The 19,958-nt window shown below is 40.9% G+C and overlaps 1 protein-coding gene across 4 annotated transcripts in view; it reads left to right on the forward strand.

Moving 5' to 3' along the window:
- Positions 1–19,958, forward strand: part of LOC146656856 (putative E3 ubiquitin-protein ligase HECTD4) — a 40,125-nt gene that overhangs the window by 1,668 nt on the left and 18,499 nt on the right. The window contains exons 2-46 of one of the 4 annotated variants that reach the window (XM_085424629.1): positions 1,558–2,111; positions 4,192–4,281; positions 4,368–4,495; positions 5,178–5,286; positions 6,380–6,518; positions 6,795–6,965; positions 7,065–7,263; positions 7,355–7,516; positions 7,893–8,006; positions 8,096–8,236; positions 8,320–8,555; positions 8,650–8,792; positions 8,911–8,981; positions 9,078–9,183; positions 9,272–9,392; positions 9,501–9,629; positions 9,979–10,103; positions 10,472–10,625; positions 10,724–10,827; positions 10,971–11,169; positions 11,297–11,416; positions 11,502–11,606; positions 11,713–11,876; positions 12,029–12,274; positions 12,508–12,700; positions 13,102–13,206; positions 13,363–13,455; positions 13,533–13,701; positions 14,408–14,543; positions 14,636–14,780; positions 14,896–15,062; positions 15,244–15,390; positions 15,482–15,666; positions 15,790–15,943; positions 16,900–17,180; positions 17,310–17,496; positions 17,595–17,676; positions 17,781–17,983; positions 18,141–18,276; positions 18,364–18,546; positions 18,678–18,842; positions 18,932–19,101; positions 19,332–19,447; positions 19,542–19,645; positions 19,738–19,899. In XM_085424629.1, coding sequence (XP_085280755.1) covers positions 1,558–2,111; positions 4,192–4,281; positions 4,368–4,495; positions 5,178–5,286; positions 6,380–6,518; positions 6,795–6,965; positions 7,065–7,263; positions 7,355–7,516; positions 7,893–8,006; positions 8,096–8,236; positions 8,320–8,555; positions 8,650–8,792; positions 8,911–8,981; positions 9,078–9,183; positions 9,272–9,392; positions 9,501–9,629; positions 9,979–10,103; positions 10,472–10,625; positions 10,724–10,827; positions 10,971–11,169; positions 11,297–11,416; positions 11,502–11,606; positions 11,713–11,876; positions 12,029–12,274; positions 12,508–12,700; positions 13,102–13,206; positions 13,363–13,455; positions 13,533–13,701; positions 14,408–14,543; positions 14,636–14,780; positions 14,896–15,062; positions 15,244–15,390; positions 15,482–15,666; positions 15,790–15,943; positions 16,900–17,180; positions 17,310–17,496; positions 17,595–17,676; positions 17,781–17,983; positions 18,141–18,276; positions 18,364–18,546; positions 18,678–18,842; positions 18,932–19,101; positions 19,332–19,447; positions 19,542–19,645; positions 19,738–19,899 — 7,113 coding nt within the window. The remainder of the gene's footprint in view (positions 1–1,557; positions 2,112–4,191; positions 4,282–4,367; positions 4,496–5,177; positions 5,287–6,379; positions 6,519–6,794; positions 6,966–7,064; positions 7,264–7,354; positions 7,517–7,892; positions 8,007–8,095; positions 8,237–8,319; positions 8,556–8,649; positions 8,793–8,910; positions 8,982–9,077; positions 9,184–9,271; positions 9,393–9,500; positions 9,630–9,978; positions 10,104–10,471; positions 10,626–10,723; positions 10,828–10,970; positions 11,170–11,296; positions 11,417–11,501; positions 11,607–11,712; positions 11,877–12,028; positions 12,275–12,507; positions 12,701–13,101; positions 13,207–13,362; positions 13,456–13,532; positions 13,702–14,407; positions 14,544–14,635; positions 14,781–14,895; positions 15,063–15,243; positions 15,391–15,481; positions 15,667–15,789; positions 15,944–16,899; positions 17,181–17,309; positions 17,497–17,594; positions 17,677–17,780; positions 17,984–18,140; positions 18,277–18,363; positions 18,547–18,677; positions 18,843–18,931; positions 19,102–19,331; positions 19,448–19,541; positions 19,646–19,737; positions 19,900–19,958) is intronic. The other 3 variants (XM_085424631.1, XM_085424630.1, XM_085424632.1) reach the window with 3 other exon arrangements.

Raw genomic sequence — 19,958 nt, forward strand, 5'->3', positions numbered from 1 at the left:
CAGCTTTTATGTTTTCTGTTAGTTCAAACTATGTCCCAAATAGCTGCATTACCAGTTTATCCTTGATCACCTGGTTTTGGGGTAGGCCTTGGTAGGCACCAAAACTTTTCAAATACAGAATAGTCTCTGCATAGTGGAAGAAGCAGTTTATTAGCACAATTCCACACACCATGTTCTTAACACTAGAGGTGCCTGTGTTAGAAACACAACATTTCCAGAGCCTTTCTTTACTACTGAGTTCTCAGGATTCCAGTTTGGAAAATGTTTGTAAGAGTAGAATGCTTAAACTGAGGACTCGGTAAAGCTTCAAAGCAAAACTTTACTTTACTGTAAAATAACCATTCATAATGACCTACAGCAGGGTTTCTTATGATGGACATTTTATGGTAATAAATTCTTCAACTTCCATATTAATTATGAATTAGCACTGATATTGAAAAAAAGAGTATGGTTACATAATGTATAGCGTGATTCATCCTTAACATAAAATGCTAAAACGTGTGTTTTATCAAGCAAAGCCAAAATAGATGAGCTATGTGTAGTAATGCGAACTTTGTATTTATAGTGGGTAGTCCCACTAAATGGTACTAAAACATAAAATAAGAAGACATTCTTGCGTCACTGTTAGGCTCTCAGTTTGTTTGTTTATTTATTCTTGGTAACATTCAGATCCTCCACATTTAAGGCATGTGTCCAGTTTTAAGACTGGCTCGGTCATTCAGTGCCGTTATCGTAGGTGTTGTGATGCTGACTATTTTTATCCGCTTGCAGCAGTTTTTGCAGAGCAAGGTGAAGGCCCAGCATCCAGCTATGGGGTGTTACTGTAACATAAGCAGCGTTTCTGAAATTGAATCAATACAAATTGTGCCTGCTAAATGCTATAATGGATTTTTTTTTTCTAGTCCATGATTCATGTGTAATCAATATCTGAAATGCTGCCTAAGTGCACATGAGGCACATTGTTTCACTTGTGATAGGATATGTGCTTTGCTATCTCTGACCATTACTGCGTAGTCCAAAGACTTGGAAAAACAAGAGCTCCTTCTGTGGAAATGATTCGTAGCTAACTAGGGAAATGCTTTATGACCAGATCTTCATAAACCAAATGTATTTCATAAGTCATGTATATACCCCACTTTTGAATGGCGGCGTTTTACATAAGAACAAGATTTTTCGTATTGTTTTTTTTTAAAATTGCCAAATTGAAAAAGATTTTAACATCTTGCTGTTTTTGCAAATAATTCTTAGTTTTTCCGCCAGTAAAATTTGGATGTCACTTGTGTGTAACACAGCTGTGTTATTTAAATTTACGTCAGTAAGAATAAAATTCCTCACTGCTCTCCTCTTTTCTTCCATAGTGTCTTTTCTGTATTCTGATTAAAAGTTTCTGCTGATAAGGAAGATTTCATTTGTTTGTAGCCAGCATTGCCAGGAAACAAAAGACTGTCTCCCATCTCTAAATAATACACTGTTTATTGTTTTCTAAAATGGTCAAGAAAAAAGTGAACAGTTTAATACCTGATTTTTTTCCTCTCTCCCACTACCTTTGCCCTATAGATTCTAACATTTGAGACCAAGAATCCGGTAGAGCTTGCCGAGCGTCTGCGTGCTGTCTGTGGGAATCAGAGCAATGCATATGCCCGTCTGCTGGAGTATCGTCTCAATGCCCTGCGTGGCCTGTGGGGGGCGCAGCGGCAGCTGGCCCTGGAGGAGCAGCAGGAGCGAGAAGGGACTGGAGGGGCTGATGAGGAGACCTTGGCCTTGCTCAAAAGACAAGGTCTGCTCCAGCAACCCGAGCAGGCGCCCTTCACTTCCCGTGTCGGCCTGTTGCTGGTCTTTCCCCTTTTACAGTCCCAAACTCGCAGTGACCCAGCACTCTGCGGTGTCACAGCAGAGGTACTGCTAGCTTGCCTCCGGGACTGCCAGCCGCTGAGCCTTAGCAAAGAGCCCGCTGACTGCCTCAATGGCCTGGAGGGACTGCTATGCTCCTGGCTAGAAGATGGTGCCCAGGAGTCAGGCCCAGTGCATGGACACACTCAGCCGCAGATCCTACAAACGCACAGACAGAGGGAAAACGCTGCTGCTGCACTCGTGGCACTTGCCTGTGCCAGGTGAGACCATCCGTTCCTCCTTGCTGTTCTACCTGCATCCTTCTTAGGATCATTCTGTTTTTGTCTTGTCTTGTCATTTACCATTTGTCTTGTAGACAGTGTGCTGTACTAATGGTATTCACTGAATGATTACATACAAGATCTCATTGAAGTGCAAAACCTGTGAAAATAAGCTATCAAGAAAAAACAATACTCTTCTTAAGTGGCAATTTTTGTTATCAGGCAATAACATTAAATTATTAACTTTTTTTCTTAAGAACCACACAACGCACTGTGGTAATCTTGCTTTGATATTTGTAATGTAAGATAAAGAAGTAGTTGAGATTTTGGTATGATTTTAAGCTTATGGATATGAACAGACTTTTTGGCTCCATGAACTTGTAGTCAGAACTACACTCTGTTGAAGTAAGATAGTAGTGCTGTTGGAAAACAATACTTCTTTTTTTCTTCTTAGTTTCAGTCATTGTTATTAACTTCATTAGGCAGCACAGGGGGGCCTTGTGTGTAGGAGATAATTCGTGGCAGCTGCTTTCTAAATACTGATGTTTGGTTTAGATGAGGGCTCTGCCTGAGAATAGCATGCAGAAAGCAGGACAGGGCGATTGACTTTAAATTTACCAGGTTTTTACCTGCACTATTTTCACATATGTCCACATCGGTTTCAGTAAACTTCACACAGAGTTTGTACAAGGGAGATAAAATGTAAAAGACATTTAAATGGATAGTTCTACATGTACTCACATCAGGTATTGTCTAGAAACATTCAGGAAAACAGCTTTAATGAAGCTGTTTTGCTCTTCATTGTGCCTTGTTCATTCTCTAGAACTCTTCGAAAATATATCAAGACTTTACCTTGTTTGGTGTTTTGATTGGATAGTGGGGAGCTCTGTCTTACATTCTGGTTCATAATCTCCCACAGGTGTTCATTTGATTTGAGATCTGGTGAAACTTCTGACTCATATAAGTTACATACTTTCATTCAGTGTTCCTTTGTACCCTATTGATGTGGAGGCATTGTTATCCTAGAAAAGACTGCTCACCTCAACACACATAAACACAGAAATATTATATTATAGGCTAAATGTGATAACTCAGAGCACCTTTATTATGATTTAAAGTGACCTTTTCCTTTCAGGGGACAGGTGGACCCAAACAATGCTTGTAAATTGCGCCGTTACCCTTACCCTTTCAACTTGTCAGACATATTCATGTATTCTTGCGTGCAAAGAACAGAAGCAAGCACACAAAAATATATCTGAAGAAGCTAATCTTTAATCTGGTTTGTTTGTTTTTTAGTTTTTCTGCACAGATGAGCAGAATATCCTTGTTTGTTTAGTTTTTGTATTTGTGCCTGAGCTCAAGCTTCTGTTGGTGACAGCTGATCTTGACTTGTCAAAACCAGAACTCTCCACTCTTTGTTCACCTTCTGTTGAGGCAGAGAGCTCTTTGTTGTGGGGAACTATCTAGCCCTGATGCTTTTTCACCCAGCAGTGGAAGCTAATTAAAGGGCTATCAGCTTTAACCACCCTCTCTCCCCCCCTCCACCTCATCTGGAGTTGGTTAGTAAATTCTCTGTATAGGAGGGCTATGTAAGCAAATGGACTGCACAGGACGTTGATATCAGCTGTTTAGCTGTTTACATAGTATGGCATTGCGGGGTTCACTTTCATGAGGCTTGCATTGATGGTGTCTCTCGGTCTTAGTTGTTGATTTTAATACTCCCAGTAGCACTATTAAATGTTATTATAAACATACGAGTGATAATTTCATAGCTTAACCCTTTCTCTGGTACAAGCATTGGGTTTTAGTTGATTTCGTAGACTGTTTTTAGAATTAAAATACACACACCTGAACGTGGTCCATAAGTTAATTAATTCTTGACTGAGTAAAATCTGTAAAAGTTAAGAAGATTGCTCAATGTGGCATAATCTCTTTTAAATTTTTTAAATTTACATCAGATCCTGCCCATAATTCATGCCAAGTTATTATTCCTCTTGCGGCTCCAGGAAAGATTAACAATGAGTTTTCACTTGTGTTTCACGTTGAGCTCTCTTGAATAATCTGCCAAACTCATTTCTAGGGGATCCCTGAAGACCTTCATCCACACAGTTCACCTGCTGCAGAAACAAACTGATCTGGGCCACCTCCCTGTGTCAGACGTACTGTACAGGTGAGGGAAACTGTTTTGATTTAACTGAAAGACAATGCCTAATAACTTCCCCAACATGTAACTACATTATATTTCTCCTGTTCAAGACTTTTGCTCCTGGAAGGAGGCCCGGGGTCTCCATCCTGCCTCTTGGGGGGAAAACACTGTGTTTCCTGGGGTTTTGAGGACATGCTGCCCACACCAGATAATTCTGCTGGAGGAGCAGAGAGTAAAGGTAGAAAACAATTTCAGAAAAAGTTTTTGTGATACTTAAAATGAAAAGATATAAATAATATGCAGCCATGGTTGAAAGTTTTTAGTTCTCTGGAATGTAAGTTGTGGAAAAGATGCTCCTTGTCTCACTTGCCATCATAATACTTCCTTCCTGTTTTATTTATTCACTGAACTTGTTTGAAATGCATCTTAAATCCAAGCAATTATCAAGGGTGGAAAGACCATTGTTCCTCTTTGGGTTTCATTCGATGTCACATATAGAGAAAACATTTTGTCTTGAGTTGAAACTAAAGATCTTAAGTGGATAAAAGAGAGGAAGTGGAGTGATGTCTCTCTGTCTCACAGATGACTATCTGACGTGTGATGGAAGCTGAACAGGGCATACTGTACATCTATTTTTATTGAGCCATAAAGTAAATCTGAGCATTTATTTTTCAAGCTAAATGGATCTGTTCATTTTAAGTCTTTTTTTTTTTTTTTATCAGATCTCTGAAGACATCACTATTTCTGAATTTGCAAAAGTCTGCAAAACAAAGACTTGGTCCACTTTTTTTGCATCCTAATTCTCTTGCCTGGTTTTGTCCACTCTTTTGTTGATCCCTGCCCCTACAGGTTATTCAGCTGTCTTTGATGTTTCTTTCATTTACCTCCTACTGAATTCCATTGGTGCCTGTGTTTTGCAGATACTGACCTGGGACGCTGTCTAGCCACAGATGGGCTATATCTATATACCACTAACTCCTCTGGGAGAGGACTCAGCAAGCTTGGCTCTGGTTTACATGGGACATTGAGGTAATGTGACACTACCTCTAGCCTCCATTCCTCTCTCTTCAGCATTCAGAGAACAGAGGGAAGAAAGAATGAAGCAAAAAAAAAAAATCACAAAAAATACTTGTGCACTGAAAGGCATTATTTCCTAGACATTTAAAAAACATTTCCTATTGTATATAGTTATATTCTCTCATGTTACTGATTTATTTGGTTTATTTAATTTAATGATATTGTAACGAATTGCATACTTTGCTGAAAACTAGATCCTCAAATAATGTTTTTTAGAGCTGATTGAGCCCAGAATTTGTCCAGAGACATTATGAGGGTATACATGCATTATTGGTCAGCCAGCTTCTGAAGGGCAAAGCACACTGTGACCTTACAAAACAGATATTTGGATTTCAACTGCAACGTAAATGGTTGTAATTCTAGCTATTGTTTGCAAAGCAGCTTGTATGAAAGAAGTAGCACGCATCAGGCCAGGGTATTGCTAACTGCATGCTTTAAGTATCTTTGGGGGTTTTTGTTATTTGTTTTTGGGGTTTTTTTAATCGGTCTCAGAAATATTACCTTAAAAAGCTAAAATTCCCATTTGAGAATTTGATTTAAATTAGAGTTAAAGACAGATGCTTTGAGTGCCGCCTTGCAAAAAGAGACAGAGTTGCAGTAAGCTGCTTGTGTCCTGATGGGAATTTGTACTGACGCTGATCAACCCATGCTGCTCGTCTCACATTTTCTCTTCTTACTGTGGCTATTCACAGCAACACTCAGTATGACAAGTAGCTTCCCAACAGTTAGACAATATGCTGTCAATAACTTGTCAAAGTCTACTCTCATTAAGGTCAACAAAGCAAAGTGACTGCGTAAAAAGAAGGAAGGCACACTGTCAGTTTTTATACGATCAACACATACCGTACATTTCTGGATTCTTATTGATTGTAAGGTTTGATTTAATTTGTGGTAGCTACAGGATTTGACCAAAAACTCACAGTTGAGTGACAAATTAAACAATAAACCAACAAAATGTTTTAGTGAGCTGCCTGAGCATCTTTAGTATGACTTGGAATAAACTCCAAATGCAGACCAAAGGAATCAGTGCTATGTGTTTGTATAGGGGATTTGTGTATTGTCGAAATGAAGAGTTGGAGCCCGGCTGGGTGGTGTTCAGCAGCGGCCGCCTCCTCCACCGTCCCTCATCCTTTGATGCCAAGCCACATCAGCTGTGCCAGGTCATTGATCCATTCACCCTCCAGGTACTGTCTACTTTCCTTACTCTATTTTAATCAGAATCAGAATCAGAATACTTTATTGATCCCTGGGGGAAATTATTTTAAGATGTATGTGGACTTATTCTGTAAATTCTGTAGATCGGATGTATAATCTCAACAGATCATGAAGTTCTTAGTGGGAGAATGTTTTTCTTTATTCATCGCAGGTACAAAGGACACAGAGGGGTACTGTTTAATTTGGTATCTCAAAATTCAAGTATAACTAATACCTAAGGCTAATTTTCACTCTTTTCTCTTCAGGTGTGCCAGATTGTGCCCATGCCAGCCCATCACTTCCCCGTGGGCAGCAGCATGACCACACTGCACCTCTGCTCAGACGGAACCTATCTGTACTGGGTGTGGTCCCCAGCCAGCCTCAATGAGAAAACACAGAAAGGCCACTCTGTCTTCATGGATGTCTTTCACTTGTCGGTGAGTATCTCGTGCCCTGCAATATAGTCTCAGCAGTATTTATTTTGTCTGTGTCTTCATTAAATCTTTGATGTCTTCTCTCTCCTATACATGGTGCAGACACAGACAGGGTTGTGTGTTGCAGACATCTTGCAGGAGAGGGTTATCCTTACTCGCAAAGAAGGCGAGTCCTCCAAGTGCTTGAATGAACTTCTCTTAAGTCGAATGTCACGCTTCCGGGCCTCCCATTCTGCCACATTGGCTGCTCTCACAGGCTCTGCAATCACCAACACTGTCAAAGAGGAGCAGTCTGGTAATGGTAGAGAAACTATAAATATCCAAAGTTCATACATGCTGTGATTCATTTGGATGATGTGGTTTTTAAAATATTTTGTTGAATCCTTTTGTAGCGGTCAATACTAGCTGTGGACTCCCTCTAAAGACTCTGAGAAGGACCCCGATGTATGTTTGTGGCACCTATCTGGTAATGCTGGTTTCACCTCCTGGTGTATCTGGGAGCTCTGCCACACGCTCCTTGTTTGGAGGTACCAGCAGCCTCTCCTCACTTAAAAGTAAGCGCATGCAAACACATGCACAGGCTCACTGCTAAATCCTGATTATGTTGAGTTTTTTGTCACTTGTTTTTTGGTTACTTTTTATTTATTTTATTTTTAATTTTAGAAAGTCTGACACTAAGCTTACTAGCTGCCTGTAGATATTCTGTATAAATCTGATTAAATCTGATGTTCCAAATAAGTATTAAGCATCATTTATGACAGTGGCTAATTGCTGGTGAATACACAGCATTTAAAATAGTAACATCTTGATGGGTTAATGAGTTAATGTTAATGGTCAATGAGAATTTTGGGAATGCCCCACCCCCCACTGCTTTGTATCATAATTTAAGTCATGAGTTTATTAACTATTGCTCTTATGTTTTTCGTTCAGTTTTGGCCTCCAGTCTGGTCTTTAACCTGGCTGATGGTCAGTTCAGCAGTCGCGCAGACCTCATTGATGCTCCTGGCAGTTCTTTAGGCAGGGGAGCCCAGGTGGCAGGGCTAGGTGAGCTGAAAACTTGTCACATTTTACTTCTACTTACGTGCGGCAAATAGTCACGCACTACATAACTTTTACTTCTGCATTCTTTGAAGGAGCGTGTTATGATGCACTGAACAACTTGATCTGGACCTGCTCCAGTGATTACATAGATCAGTGGTGCAACCCCGGGAACCAAGCCTTTCATCATGTGTGCCATAGACTCGGTGTCAGCCACGTCATCAAAGAACCCAAAGGTAGGTGATGTAAACAACAAGTGGCTTGTTTTATAAGATTAAATCATAAAAGTGACAGATCTGCATAATTTGTCCTTTAACAGAGGAGACTGTGGCCACTGGCGAGGTGATCAACCAGCTGCTTCATCATGTAGGTGCTATGTGTATCCACCAGCTCAACTTGCTGGCAGCCAGCAGCAACAGTTTGCCCTTGGGGGCCTTACTGGGAAAACAACACCCCATTGAGGCCCGTCACTTCAGCAGCATCTGTGACATTATGGAAAAGGCCATGGTCAATGGTGACACCTGCATCATCCACTGTATCTTAGTTGTGTTTCAGGTGATTTTTGGGTGCAGCTGAATTTTGCCAAAAAAACCTTTAGCATTTTCTGTGTGATTCTAACGTTGTTGTGTATATTTTCTACGATTTACAGGTAGTGTTTAGGTTTTTCAATCCTCAGTCAGAGCAGAATAGGGAGAGTGTGCGCCGTGCAGGACTCCTACTGTGGCAGCTGCTCATGGCTCCAGTGGACCAGATAGGAGCAGAAATTCAGAGAGAAGTCTGCTTGGCTATTAGGTAAGTTACAATTACTCAAAGACAGAAGTAATGGTTGGATTTGTGATCATGATTTCATTTTAATGAACCTTTTTTTTGTTGTTGTTGTTGTTGTTGTTTTTTTACCTCTTCTCTGTAGCTCAGGCCTCAATATTTTGTATCAGGGGGAGGCTGAACTCAACAAACTACTGAAACTGGTTCTAACCGAAGGTGATTGGCAGCTCAGGCTTTAATTTAAGTGACACCTCCTGTATTTTATTCTCATTATTTCTCACATGGTGTATGTTTTTTACCTTTAATATTCAGGTGAAAGAAACAGTGGATTGTCTCAACTTCGGGATGTCATCCTTACAAATTTGGCAGAACAGTTGCAGAAGAATAGATTTGGAAGTGAAGAGGATGACCACTACAGGCAAGTGGCAGCCTTGTGGCAACAATACTATCTTTTCTCTTTAGATCTGTGTTTGTTTAAAGTTGTGGAAATCTGTCTTCTTTTACAGATTGAATGATGAGCTGCTGCATTGTATCCTCAAGACTGTAGTCCGAGAATCCTGCCTCCTCATCACCAAATGTCAGACTGTCGCCCGAGATGACTTCCAGAAACTGCTCTCCACTGTGCCAGTATGAATATCAATTCAGCAGCACTTAAATGCTATCAATCCAGACTAAGATCATTATGGCTTGGAAGATTGCATTCATACAATTTAAGATGGTTTCCCTTCTCTCTAGGTGGTCTCACCTAGTCTGCGCTACCTCATGGCTGTTCAGAACCACCTCCTCAGTAATACCATTCTTATCCGTCCGGATGATAGTGATGACAGTGACAATTCCCTACAAGGGGAAACAATGAAGGTACAGGTAAACATCCCCTTTAAATACCCCTACCTTTTTGAAAGTGGAGTCTGTGTGTGTGTCAATGAGAGACCAACACACCAAATGAAGCAATGGCTTTTGAAGTTCTTTAAGGGTAATGCTGAAGAGTTTGTGCGCAGTGCAGTTTTTTGTGATGTCATTTATTATTTGTTGAAAAACGGTGTGTTCATACTCAAGGTTACTGATGACAGCAATGAAACAGAACAATCTAGAGTTTGTTTTTAATCTGTTGGCATGGAGTATGTATTAATAGTTACATATTGAGTGAATGTAATTACTGAAAATCTTGGAAGCAGTGTTACGTAAGTGTGGGCCTACTCTGTGTCATCCTCAGGAGCTGCAAAGCAGCATCCTGTCCTTAGCAACCAAAATCCTGGTGGGATGTGATGAAGTATTGGAAACCCTACAGCAGGTCACCACTGCTCTGATTAACAGCGACATAGCTGACAGAGAAACCAGGTGAACTTTTAAATACGTTTGCTTGATTCCTTTAAAATCTTTTTACCACTTATGTTGGAACATTGCACGAAGACATTTGAAGCCAGTTTGTATCACTGTAAGACCAGAATGTACCTGTCAGAAATTAAACTAGACATGAAATTCGCTTTGTTGGGTCTTGTGTACTATATCACCATGAAAGAAGATTTAACTGAACCTGATTAATGCTGATCTTGTTAAAACAAAATGGAACAGTGAGGGAGGTGGTATTTATTAAAGCAGGTTCTTAGAATCACTGTGCCAGACTTTCCTCTTCTCATCTTGTTTTTTTTTTTCTGCTAACAGCAAAACTAAAATTTTCACTTGTTTTTTATCTTCATTTTGTTAAGGTTGAAAGGCTTGGAACAGATTACCAAGGCCACTATGCTTGGGCACCTGCTGCCGGTGTTGCTCACCTCTCTGATGCACCCAAACCTGCAAACCCTCACCCTCGCTGATGCCCTCATGCCTCAGTTGGTGCAGTTGGTGCTCTATACCAGCCAGGTCAGTTTTGTCAGTCAAGGAGGAGATGGTTCTTGTATATTTCCTTGAGTAGAAAAAGCAGCTGTTATTAAGTTGCTTTTTTCCACTCTGTTTTTCAGACTGCCTTGTTACTAAAGACTCAGTCTCCGCTTTTTACTGAAGAGTCTCTGCCTGCTGGTGGCTCTCTGGGCCAGGGAGCAAAGACATGCACTGCTGATGACAAGTGAGTTTTCTAGATTTCACCATAAGAATTAAGCCAGGGAGTGTTATTCTGCATAATAAATATTTTGAAGAGGTGATTTTCTTCATGGCACCGGCTGTGTCTTAAGCTCAAATTTTAAAATGACTAACTTATTTGTATCATAGACTTCTTGATGAACGTGAAGAGCCTGGCTTCCTGACAGGACTGAAGATCCCTGCTCCATGGGCTGCTGGGAAAACAGTAGAGACTGTGCATCCTGTAAGGGACAATTACAAATTCAAGGAGACCGTACACATCCCAGGAGCCCGGTGCCTGTACCTTCGCTTTGATTCTCGCTGCTCATCACAGTATGATTATGACAAGGTAATGACTCTTCCTGTGTACGAGCTGGAGACACAATCATACTTCACCTTTAGACATCTTTTTGTTCAGTTTCTGAAGAATGGTATTGTGGATTTTTTTTAAACAAATACATTCTCTATTATTATAGTTGGTTATCTATGCCGGTCCCAACACCAATAGTCGTAAAGTAGCAGAGTATGGAGGAAACACTCTGGGTTATGGCAGTCGCAGTGTCCTGGGAACAGGATGGCCCAAAGACCTTGTGAAGGTAATAAAAGCAAGTATGAATTATTCATTGATAGATGTTCATAGATAGTTTGAAGAGCTACATTTTGCTCTGTGTTCTGCTTTAGGTTGAAGGAGACACAGTGACATTTTCTTTTGAGATGAGAAGTGGACGTGAACATAATACCCCTGATAAAGCCATGTGGGGGTTCTCCTGCACTGTCAGAGCTCAGGTAACAATTCAAATGTCGTCAACATCTCTCTCTATATAATTTATTTATTTATTTTTACTTTTTGAAGTAGTCTGAAGATCCTGTATATCTTTTTTTGTTTTTACAGGAGTCATCAGAAGATGTCTCTGGAGGTCTCCCCTTTCTGGCAGACCTTGCGCTGGGGCTGTCAGTGCTGGCCTGCTCAATGCTCCGCATTCTGTATAATGGGCCAGAGGTGACAAAAGAGGAGGAGGCCTGCCATGATTTGCTCTGCTCAAAGCTGCTGCAAAGGTAACGGAGCTAAAATAAAATGTGTCCCATTAATAGTAACTAAATGTGATGTCCTACATGTAAGGATTACTACATATTCTTCTTCGGTATCTAGTTGAGTCAAAGCTGAGCTGCTAGCAGCCTAAAATGAGTAAAAAGAAATTTCCCTCTAGGTGTCAGTGGCAGGTGGAAGCAAATGGTGCCATCTCTCCAGCCCTCACGCCCAGTCCTTCACCTCTGCCACTCACTATTGAGGAGGATCGGGAGTTCACTTACCCAGCTGACGTGCTCATCCCACCTCCAGGCCTTATGCCAGGGACCTACTTTGACTTGCCCCGAATTCGCCTTCCTCCGGGCATCATGTCTAGGCTTCGAGAAGTGTCCGGAAGGGCTCGACCACAATTCCGCCCAAGCATAAAGTAAGAAATTAATTCTTTCAGTCTTGACAGAGTATGGCATCTATATACTGTACATGGATTTGTCACTCTCCCTAAATGGTTGAGACAAACACCCCACTAATTTAGGGCTTCTGGTTTTTATATATTCTGAAGGAAAGTCAAGAGTCACAACAGAGTTGATATTAATATCAAGGTTTTTGTTCATGTTAATTCACTTCACAATAATTTTTAGCTTGTTCTTTGTTTTTTGTAAGGGAGGTGATAAGACCAGATGTTATGGAAGAGGTAATAGTATCTTGCGTGATCAAACATTTGAGCCTGGTGGATGCGCTTCAGTCACTCGTCAACTACCAATACCGCGAGGATCACACAGAGGAATATGACCTGCTCTGTAAGATCATGGCTGAGACCTTTAAGAAGATTAATGCTATGGAGCGGCAGCTGCAGGTAAGTTTATGCTGACCATCAAGGTTTTTTGAAAACAGTATTTTATCGATTAATTATGCTTGCAACAAGTGAAAGATATTGTTGTATTTTCAGTTTTTGTTCATGCTATTAAATAAGAGGTTAAGATTAGAATTCTTTATTTGAGCAGTTTAATTTATTGGGTTAATTTATTAAGCCAATTTTCCTCGGGATGAATAAAGTATTATCAATCAGTCAATCAATCAATCAATTGTTTAAGTTCAAATAAAGTTAATGTTAAAGAGTACCTACAAAAAAGAAATAAGAATATCTAATCTTTCTAAAAAGAAAGAGTACCTATAAATAAATAAACAGACAGACCTTAAGACAAAAAAGAGTGGAAGACTAATACTGTGTCTAATCATTTCCTGTGTTGCTTTCAGAGTGTAGCAGAATTGGAACAGAAATGGCAGAATGAGGTAGAGGAGGCCCAACAAGGAAAACTGGAGAACAACACGCCATTTTTTCACGACTACCACTTCTTTGAGGTAGACTGCCACAGATACACTAATTTCTGTAATCAACCAATGATAAGATCTCAGTTATTTAAGTCTGTTCTTTTTGTGTCTTTTTGGTTTTATGTCTCTCGTTTTTTTTCTTTTTTTGTTTGTTTTTTTTGTTTGTTTGTTTTTTAACATCACCAGAACAAAATGAAGGAATTGGAATTACTCTGCTCACTGAAGGAGGTCCCACTTGATTTTAGTGATTTGGAAAATGTTGTCCTTGCTTTGAGGCAAGTATTAATTATGTAGCTCATTTACACTTTTACAGGTCAGTTCGTTTTCTAACAGTATTTATTTGCAATAACAGGGAGAAGTTCTTTCAGGAGGTGAACAGTAAACACATCAGAAGTAGCAGCCCTCTTGCTAAAACTAAAACTCTGGTGAAAAGTCTAATGAACCGCACTGAGCTACTGCTCCATGTCACCATCGCTCCACATTGCAGAAGTCTAACCAGCACACCTGCTGGCACACCAGGCCCAGGTAAATGCGTATCTGTTTGTCTGCCATCTTTTGTTACAGGTGTTGTTTCCAAGTGATGCTTTGCTGGTTAGCAGGACTGAAATTAAAGATTTCTTTCTTTGAACTCGTGGTTTTCAAATTTTTGTTGTGCCCAAGGCACATCAACGAGAGTATAACTTTTGATTATACTGTCAGACAAAGACACGTTCAGGCTATTTGAGTCAAGCATCTTATCAGATTTTATTTTATTTTTTGCATGAGTGTTGACTGCACTAGCATATGCCTTACATGTATTACCTTTTCAAAGCTTTTCATACAATCTAACCAACTGTCTTGCTGCCGCTGGTTCATACCCAGTGTGTGATGGCTTTTTATTATCCTTTGAAAACAAGTACATTCAAAGTACTGCACCTGAAATTTAATAAGTCACCCAGAAGTGTTTGTGAAGTATAATGCAGTAATAACATATGGTTATGCAACTCACTGACCACTATTTGGAAACCACGGCTTTAAATAGATGTTTTAGACCTGTGATTAAAATCATCTACGCTCCTGAAATATTAAGATTTAAGCATATGGCTACTGTTATGTAACTCAGACTTGGGATGTTTCTCCATTGGAGAAAAAAAAAGCAAAGTTTTTATAGGTATCTGTGTTTCTGTGTAATTAGATGTCAGTAACTGTTAAAGTTTGATTTTCACCCAGTTCTTCTTCTGTTTTTTCTCAGCCTCTCAGTCTGTGTCTGATGCCAAGACGGTGATCCCCATGGTGAAGCAGCCAGTCTTCTTGCGTAGCATGTCTGCACCTTCTGACTTGGAGATGATTGCTAACCAAGACTTGGAGTTTACACATGCGCCACAAAGGTATTCTTCTGTCTGTATTAGATAAAAGGAATGCAAGTAACTTATAGGAATAAAGAGTGTTTGACTGTATTTGCAAACCTTTTTATCTTCAGAAGGCGACACCACCCTACTAGTCATCGCAGCAGCTCATTTACCCTGCTGCAGTCTTTGGCCATAGAGGACAGCCGAGACAAGCCAACATACAGTGTGCTGCTGGGACAACTCTTTGCCTTTATTGGAACTACACCTGATCAGGCTGTAGGTTTTTCACTCTTGCCAGTGCTTTAAATTTATTGTTTGGCATAGATGCATTCAAATAAATGGATGGAATTCTGATTTGCATTAAGGTAATTTGTAGCTCTTTTGTCTGTAGGTCTCAAGCAGTAGTTTCCTGTCTGCTGCGCAGACACGTTGGCGGCGAGGCAGCACACGAAAGCAGGCGCTTGTTCATATGAGGGAGTTGCTCACTGCTGCTGTTAGAGTTGGTGGAGTCACCCACCTAGTAGGACCTGTCACTATGGTACTGCAAGGTGGACCAAGGTAAGACTAGAGGAGGAACAGCAAATGTAAATTTGAGTGTACTCTGATTATGCACACTGATGAAATATAAGAATATATATATTCTTGTAGTTATGATTTTGAGCTGTCAGGTTAAACTATAAACAAACATTTGGAATTGTGTTTTTTTTTTAAACTTTTTGTTTGTGTGCCATCTGTGCAGGATTGAGGAGCTGACCTGTGGGGGAATGGTAGAGCAGGTGCAGGAGGCCTTTGGGGAGACCATGACGTCTGTAGTGTCACTATGTGCACGCTACCCAATTGCTTGTGCCAACAGTATTGGCTTACTTTGCACAATCCCTTACACCAGGCAAGCAAACCTATTTTAACTTATCTCGTTTAATATTCCTGCAACCAAGGCCTTGATTGCTTACCCTAATTTTTTACTTGTGTTATCATAGGAGTGAGGAGCAGTGCCTCGTTCGCAGTGGGCTGGTTCAGCTTATGGATAGCCTGTGCAGCTTAAGTGGGCAGAGGGAATGCAGTTCAAATGAAAAGCAGACCAAAAAACAGAAGGTGGCCACCATGGCTTGGGCAGCCTTTCAGGTGCTGGCCAACCGATGTATTGAGTGGGAGAAGGTGGAAGGTATGAAAAGTTTGTAGATACTTTGATCAAATTCCTAAAAGGCTTTTTTTTTTCATGCTGTAAGATGAAATATTATGATTATTGTGATGATGGATTAACAGTCTTTGCTTTTACTCTTCAAAGGTGGATCTACAGATGCAGTTCATTCAGGTCTGGCAAGACAGGTATCCAGCCTGCTGACCAATCACCTGGCAAGAGCCACAGAATGCTGTGGGAATCAGGCAGCCGGCAATGATGCGTTACAGGATGTGCTCAGTCTGCTCAATGATCTTTCCAGGTAAAGTTTATCTCATGTAATTTTTCTGTGTGTTTTGGGTGTTCATGGTAGCACTGTCATAATGTAGTAGCTAAAAGAAATGATGAGAAACCATGATGTGTAGAAACACTGAAAAACTTAAGTTTATTTATCTTAGCTTTTGGTGGATCAAGATTTTTAGCATGGACATCTGCTGGATCATGGTGATTATAACTGGGATATAAAATGAGATAAAGACTGTAATAAATCTAATAAAATATAATAAAATTCATAATATATATTGAGGATATTAAAATGTAATTTATTTTTTCTTAGGGACAAAAGCAAAGTGAATAAATATTACTGATATACACAGAACTCTAAATATCACATTGCTATATTAGGGCACCAATCTGCAGTGACTTATTAAGCCAGCTGCAATACCAGACACACCTGGGACTCGAAGCCAATGATTGAGTAGTGCACTCTAATGGAACAGCTAGCGGTAACTCATGGTGCAGAGAGAAGCTGAGAAGCCACAGAAAGAGTTAATAACAAATCAGCAACTATACCAAGAATTAAGTCCTCAACAGTCAGCCTCCCTGCAGTTCTTGCAGTTCTACAGCATACTGTAATAACAGCCAAACAAGAGCATGTGAGAGACAGAGAGAAAAAAAACTCCAGTTCACTTTGTGGTTTTGTTTATCGAAGTGAGTCTCCAAGTGTGTGAGAGAAGTAGCTACAACAGTAGAAAAATGAATGCTGGTAATAATGGTCACCTTACCTTAGATGATCTGAGGCTGAAATGTAGTAGTTACTGAAAGAGAGGAGAGGCATAAAAAACTGGTATTGAGACTGACTCTATAGCTATATTGGCCTTGGATTGTGCGCCATGTATTATCATGTTTTTGTTTTTCTAACACTTTTTTTTGGTTATTATCACCTGTTTTTGTATATCGCAACACCGACAATTCATACAGTGTATGTTTATGTTTTAGGAGCCACATAGGGAAAGCCATCCTGAGCCAGCCAGCTTGTGTCTCCAAGCTCTTGTCTCTTCTGCTCGACCAGAGGCCCTCACCAAAGCTAGTACTTATCATCCTGCAGCTGTGTCGTGCTGCCCTGCCGCTCATGAGTGTGGAGGACTGCGGTAATGTGGCTCTGCCCTCATGGAGCTACTCCATTAACACGCTAGATGCTGAGCAACAAGATGCCAATGATCCAGCCTCGCGCATTGCTGCCTTGCTGCTAGCCAAGCTGGCAGACTATGTAGTACCAGGTTTGTCTCTCTTACCTAGAACCTCTAAATGCTGTCCACCATCTGAATAAAGGCAAAAATGGTAAAGCAACTATACTGGATGGTTATAAAATTGTCTTCTCCTTCTTATTCCTATATTCTATTTGCCAGGCTGTCAGACTCTTCTCTCACCCAGCTCCTCTGAGCCAGACACAAGTCTCTCTCGTGCCAGTTCCAAAGGAGCTCTCAAGTCTGATGATGTTGGGGAGGAGGGAGAGGCAGTTGATGGCAAGCTTTCGATTTTTATCCACAAGAGAGAGGACCAGTCATCTCATGAGGTTTTACAACCACTCCTTAGGTATGATTTCACCTCATATTTTTGTTTTGGGTTTACATTTGCAAGCTTACTCTGGGTGTTTCTGACTTTACTGTTTTTCCACTCTTTCCAAAATGTAGCAGCTCTGAGGGGCGTCCCTTTCGACTGGGCACTGGAGCAAACATGGAAAAAGTTGTAAAGATGGACAGAGACATGACAAAGGTAACTTAAAAATAACTAAACCAGAACCATAAAGTGCCTGTTTTTTTTGTTTTGTTTTTTGTAACTGCCATCTTTATCTCTGTCCTATTTTAAATGTTATTTAGAGTGGATGCTGTGAGGTGATTACAGAAGAAGCATCTGCTGCCCTGAGGAAAGCCAACAAGTGGGCCCAGTCTGGTCTGATAGTGAGCGTTGGTCCACCTGTGGAGACTTTAGCCCAAGAGACTGCTGGGGGCATTACTGCTGGCGACAAGAAGAAAACTGCTCAGACTGCTGTTTGCAGAGACAGGAATGCCGAGTTGGCCAGGTGCTGTTTCTGTGATTTAGACATTTTATACAAAATGAATCATTTAATATTTGCAGTCATATTTGCAAGTGGATACTGCCAGGTTGTAGGTGTATGTTGCAGATACATATTCTGATCTTTGGTTGTAACATTTCTTCTTAAAATCTGCCTTAATTAGGTCAGACCCGGTACGCCCATTTATCAGTGGCCATGTTGCCAACAGCATGGCTGCAGAGGTCATAGCCCTGCTTCATAGTCTGCTCACTGCTCCTGAGTCCAACACTGCTCAGATCTGGACAAGCACTGCTGAGAAAGTAAAGCATTATCCTGTTTCTTACCTCCATATCAATGATTATACTTGATATTGTTTGCTGATAGTGTTTCTCATGGCTGTTTTGCAGGTTCTCTCCCGGGCGCTAATGTTTATCCCTCAGCTGGGCAAGTATGCTGAGAGTATTCTGGAGAACGGCAGCAGCAGTGGCAGAAAACTGGCTAAACTGCAGGCCATTGGCAGACAGGCTGTTGCTGCACTCTGTGCTCTTGGAGGCTTTAAAGAAACTATCAAGATTGGTTCTGAGGTTCAGGTTAGTTCATATATCAAAGATACCACACATTATTATTGCATATATTTATCAAGATGGTGTGATCCAATCCATTGAAACCACTGAAAAAATGAACTACTGTCATTTTTTATCGTGCTTCCTTTGCTCTGCAGGTGGTAGGTAAAGGAGTGCTGGGGAGTGTGGGTATAGTTATGTCTATAAATGAGCAGGAGGGCATCGCTACTGTGAAGTTTCCGTCTTGCGAGTATAGGAAAGCTTGCAAAGCTTCAGATATCCTGACAGTACCAATATCACGCCTCTGCACTCCCAGATCTGAGGTAAGAATTCCAACAATAGGTTATGTACAGTTCTTATTATAGGCCAAAAGTGGCAATCTGATTGTCACTTTTGGCTCTCCCCACAACAGGCTCTTCCTCTCTATAAGCTATCAATCACAGAGAAGGTGGTACAAGCTGTGCAGTCTATGCTTCTGCCACAGGAGGGCAGTCTCTCTATTCACACTTCTTTACCAGCTACCGGAGATGGCTCCAGCCCGGTAATGGCTGCAGTGCGCTTGCTGGCTGAAATCAGAACTAGGTGAGTAAATAGTAATGCAGGTAACCTTGTGCATTTTGTCTGATTGGTCAGGTCTGTGTCAAAATATCTTGGGGTTTGAATTTGGAATCAACTTTTGAACTTTTTAGTCTGAGTCTCATACTTGCATTATAAGGGGAAACTATCTTATATTTAAAATGTAAACCCCTTCAGACTGGAGCATCATTATGTGATATGATGTGATGTTGTTGTTTTTGTTTGTTTTTTGTCAGGGCGTGTCTGGTGATGGCCCAACTTCTAGAGGACAGCTCCTTCTGTGAAGAGTTCATTCAGCAGTGTCCGGCTGCTGTTGAGGTTCTCAACCTGGTTGCCCAGGAGTGCAGCCCTGGTGAGCATATACAGATATGTCATCAGCTGGTACTTCTCAGCACCATACCAGTTTAGCAACTGTGTGTCTGACACATTTCTGTCATCTTGTGCAGGAGAGCGCCTTGGCATGGTTGAAGCTCAATGTGAGAGAGTAAGAATGCTGTATCGGGACTGTGCTCGTCCACCACCTCCACCACTGCAGACGGACAGACGTCAGGTAGGGGCTCCTAAATACATAGACAAATAAATACATAGAGGTTATTTTGGGCTCCTTCTGTCTTTTCACCTTTGATCTGCTTGTCTTAACAGCCAAAGGAGATTACTTGGTGTCCATCCAGAGTTTTCCCTCCAGTCCGTGCCTGCATGTTTTCATCCCGTCTGACCTCTGTCACCTTCTTGGCTGATCCAAGTGCTGGAGGAGGGCTTCCCAGAGGCACTTTCATCTACGCAACCTCTCCCGTACCAGTTCAGGTGGGCACATCAGAGGAATCCACTCCTGCAGTATTTTAGTTTGTTTGAACAAATATCAA

The sequence above is a fragment of the Rhamphochromis longiceps genome, linkage group LG12, assembly GCF_057381845.1.
Source record: "Rhamphochromis longiceps isolate RC_006_pf linkage group LG12, R_longiceps_female_GT1.1, whole genome shotgun sequence".
NCBI classification, from domain to species: domain Eukaryota; kingdom Metazoa; phylum Chordata; class Actinopteri; order Cichliformes; family Cichlidae; genus Rhamphochromis; species Rhamphochromis longiceps.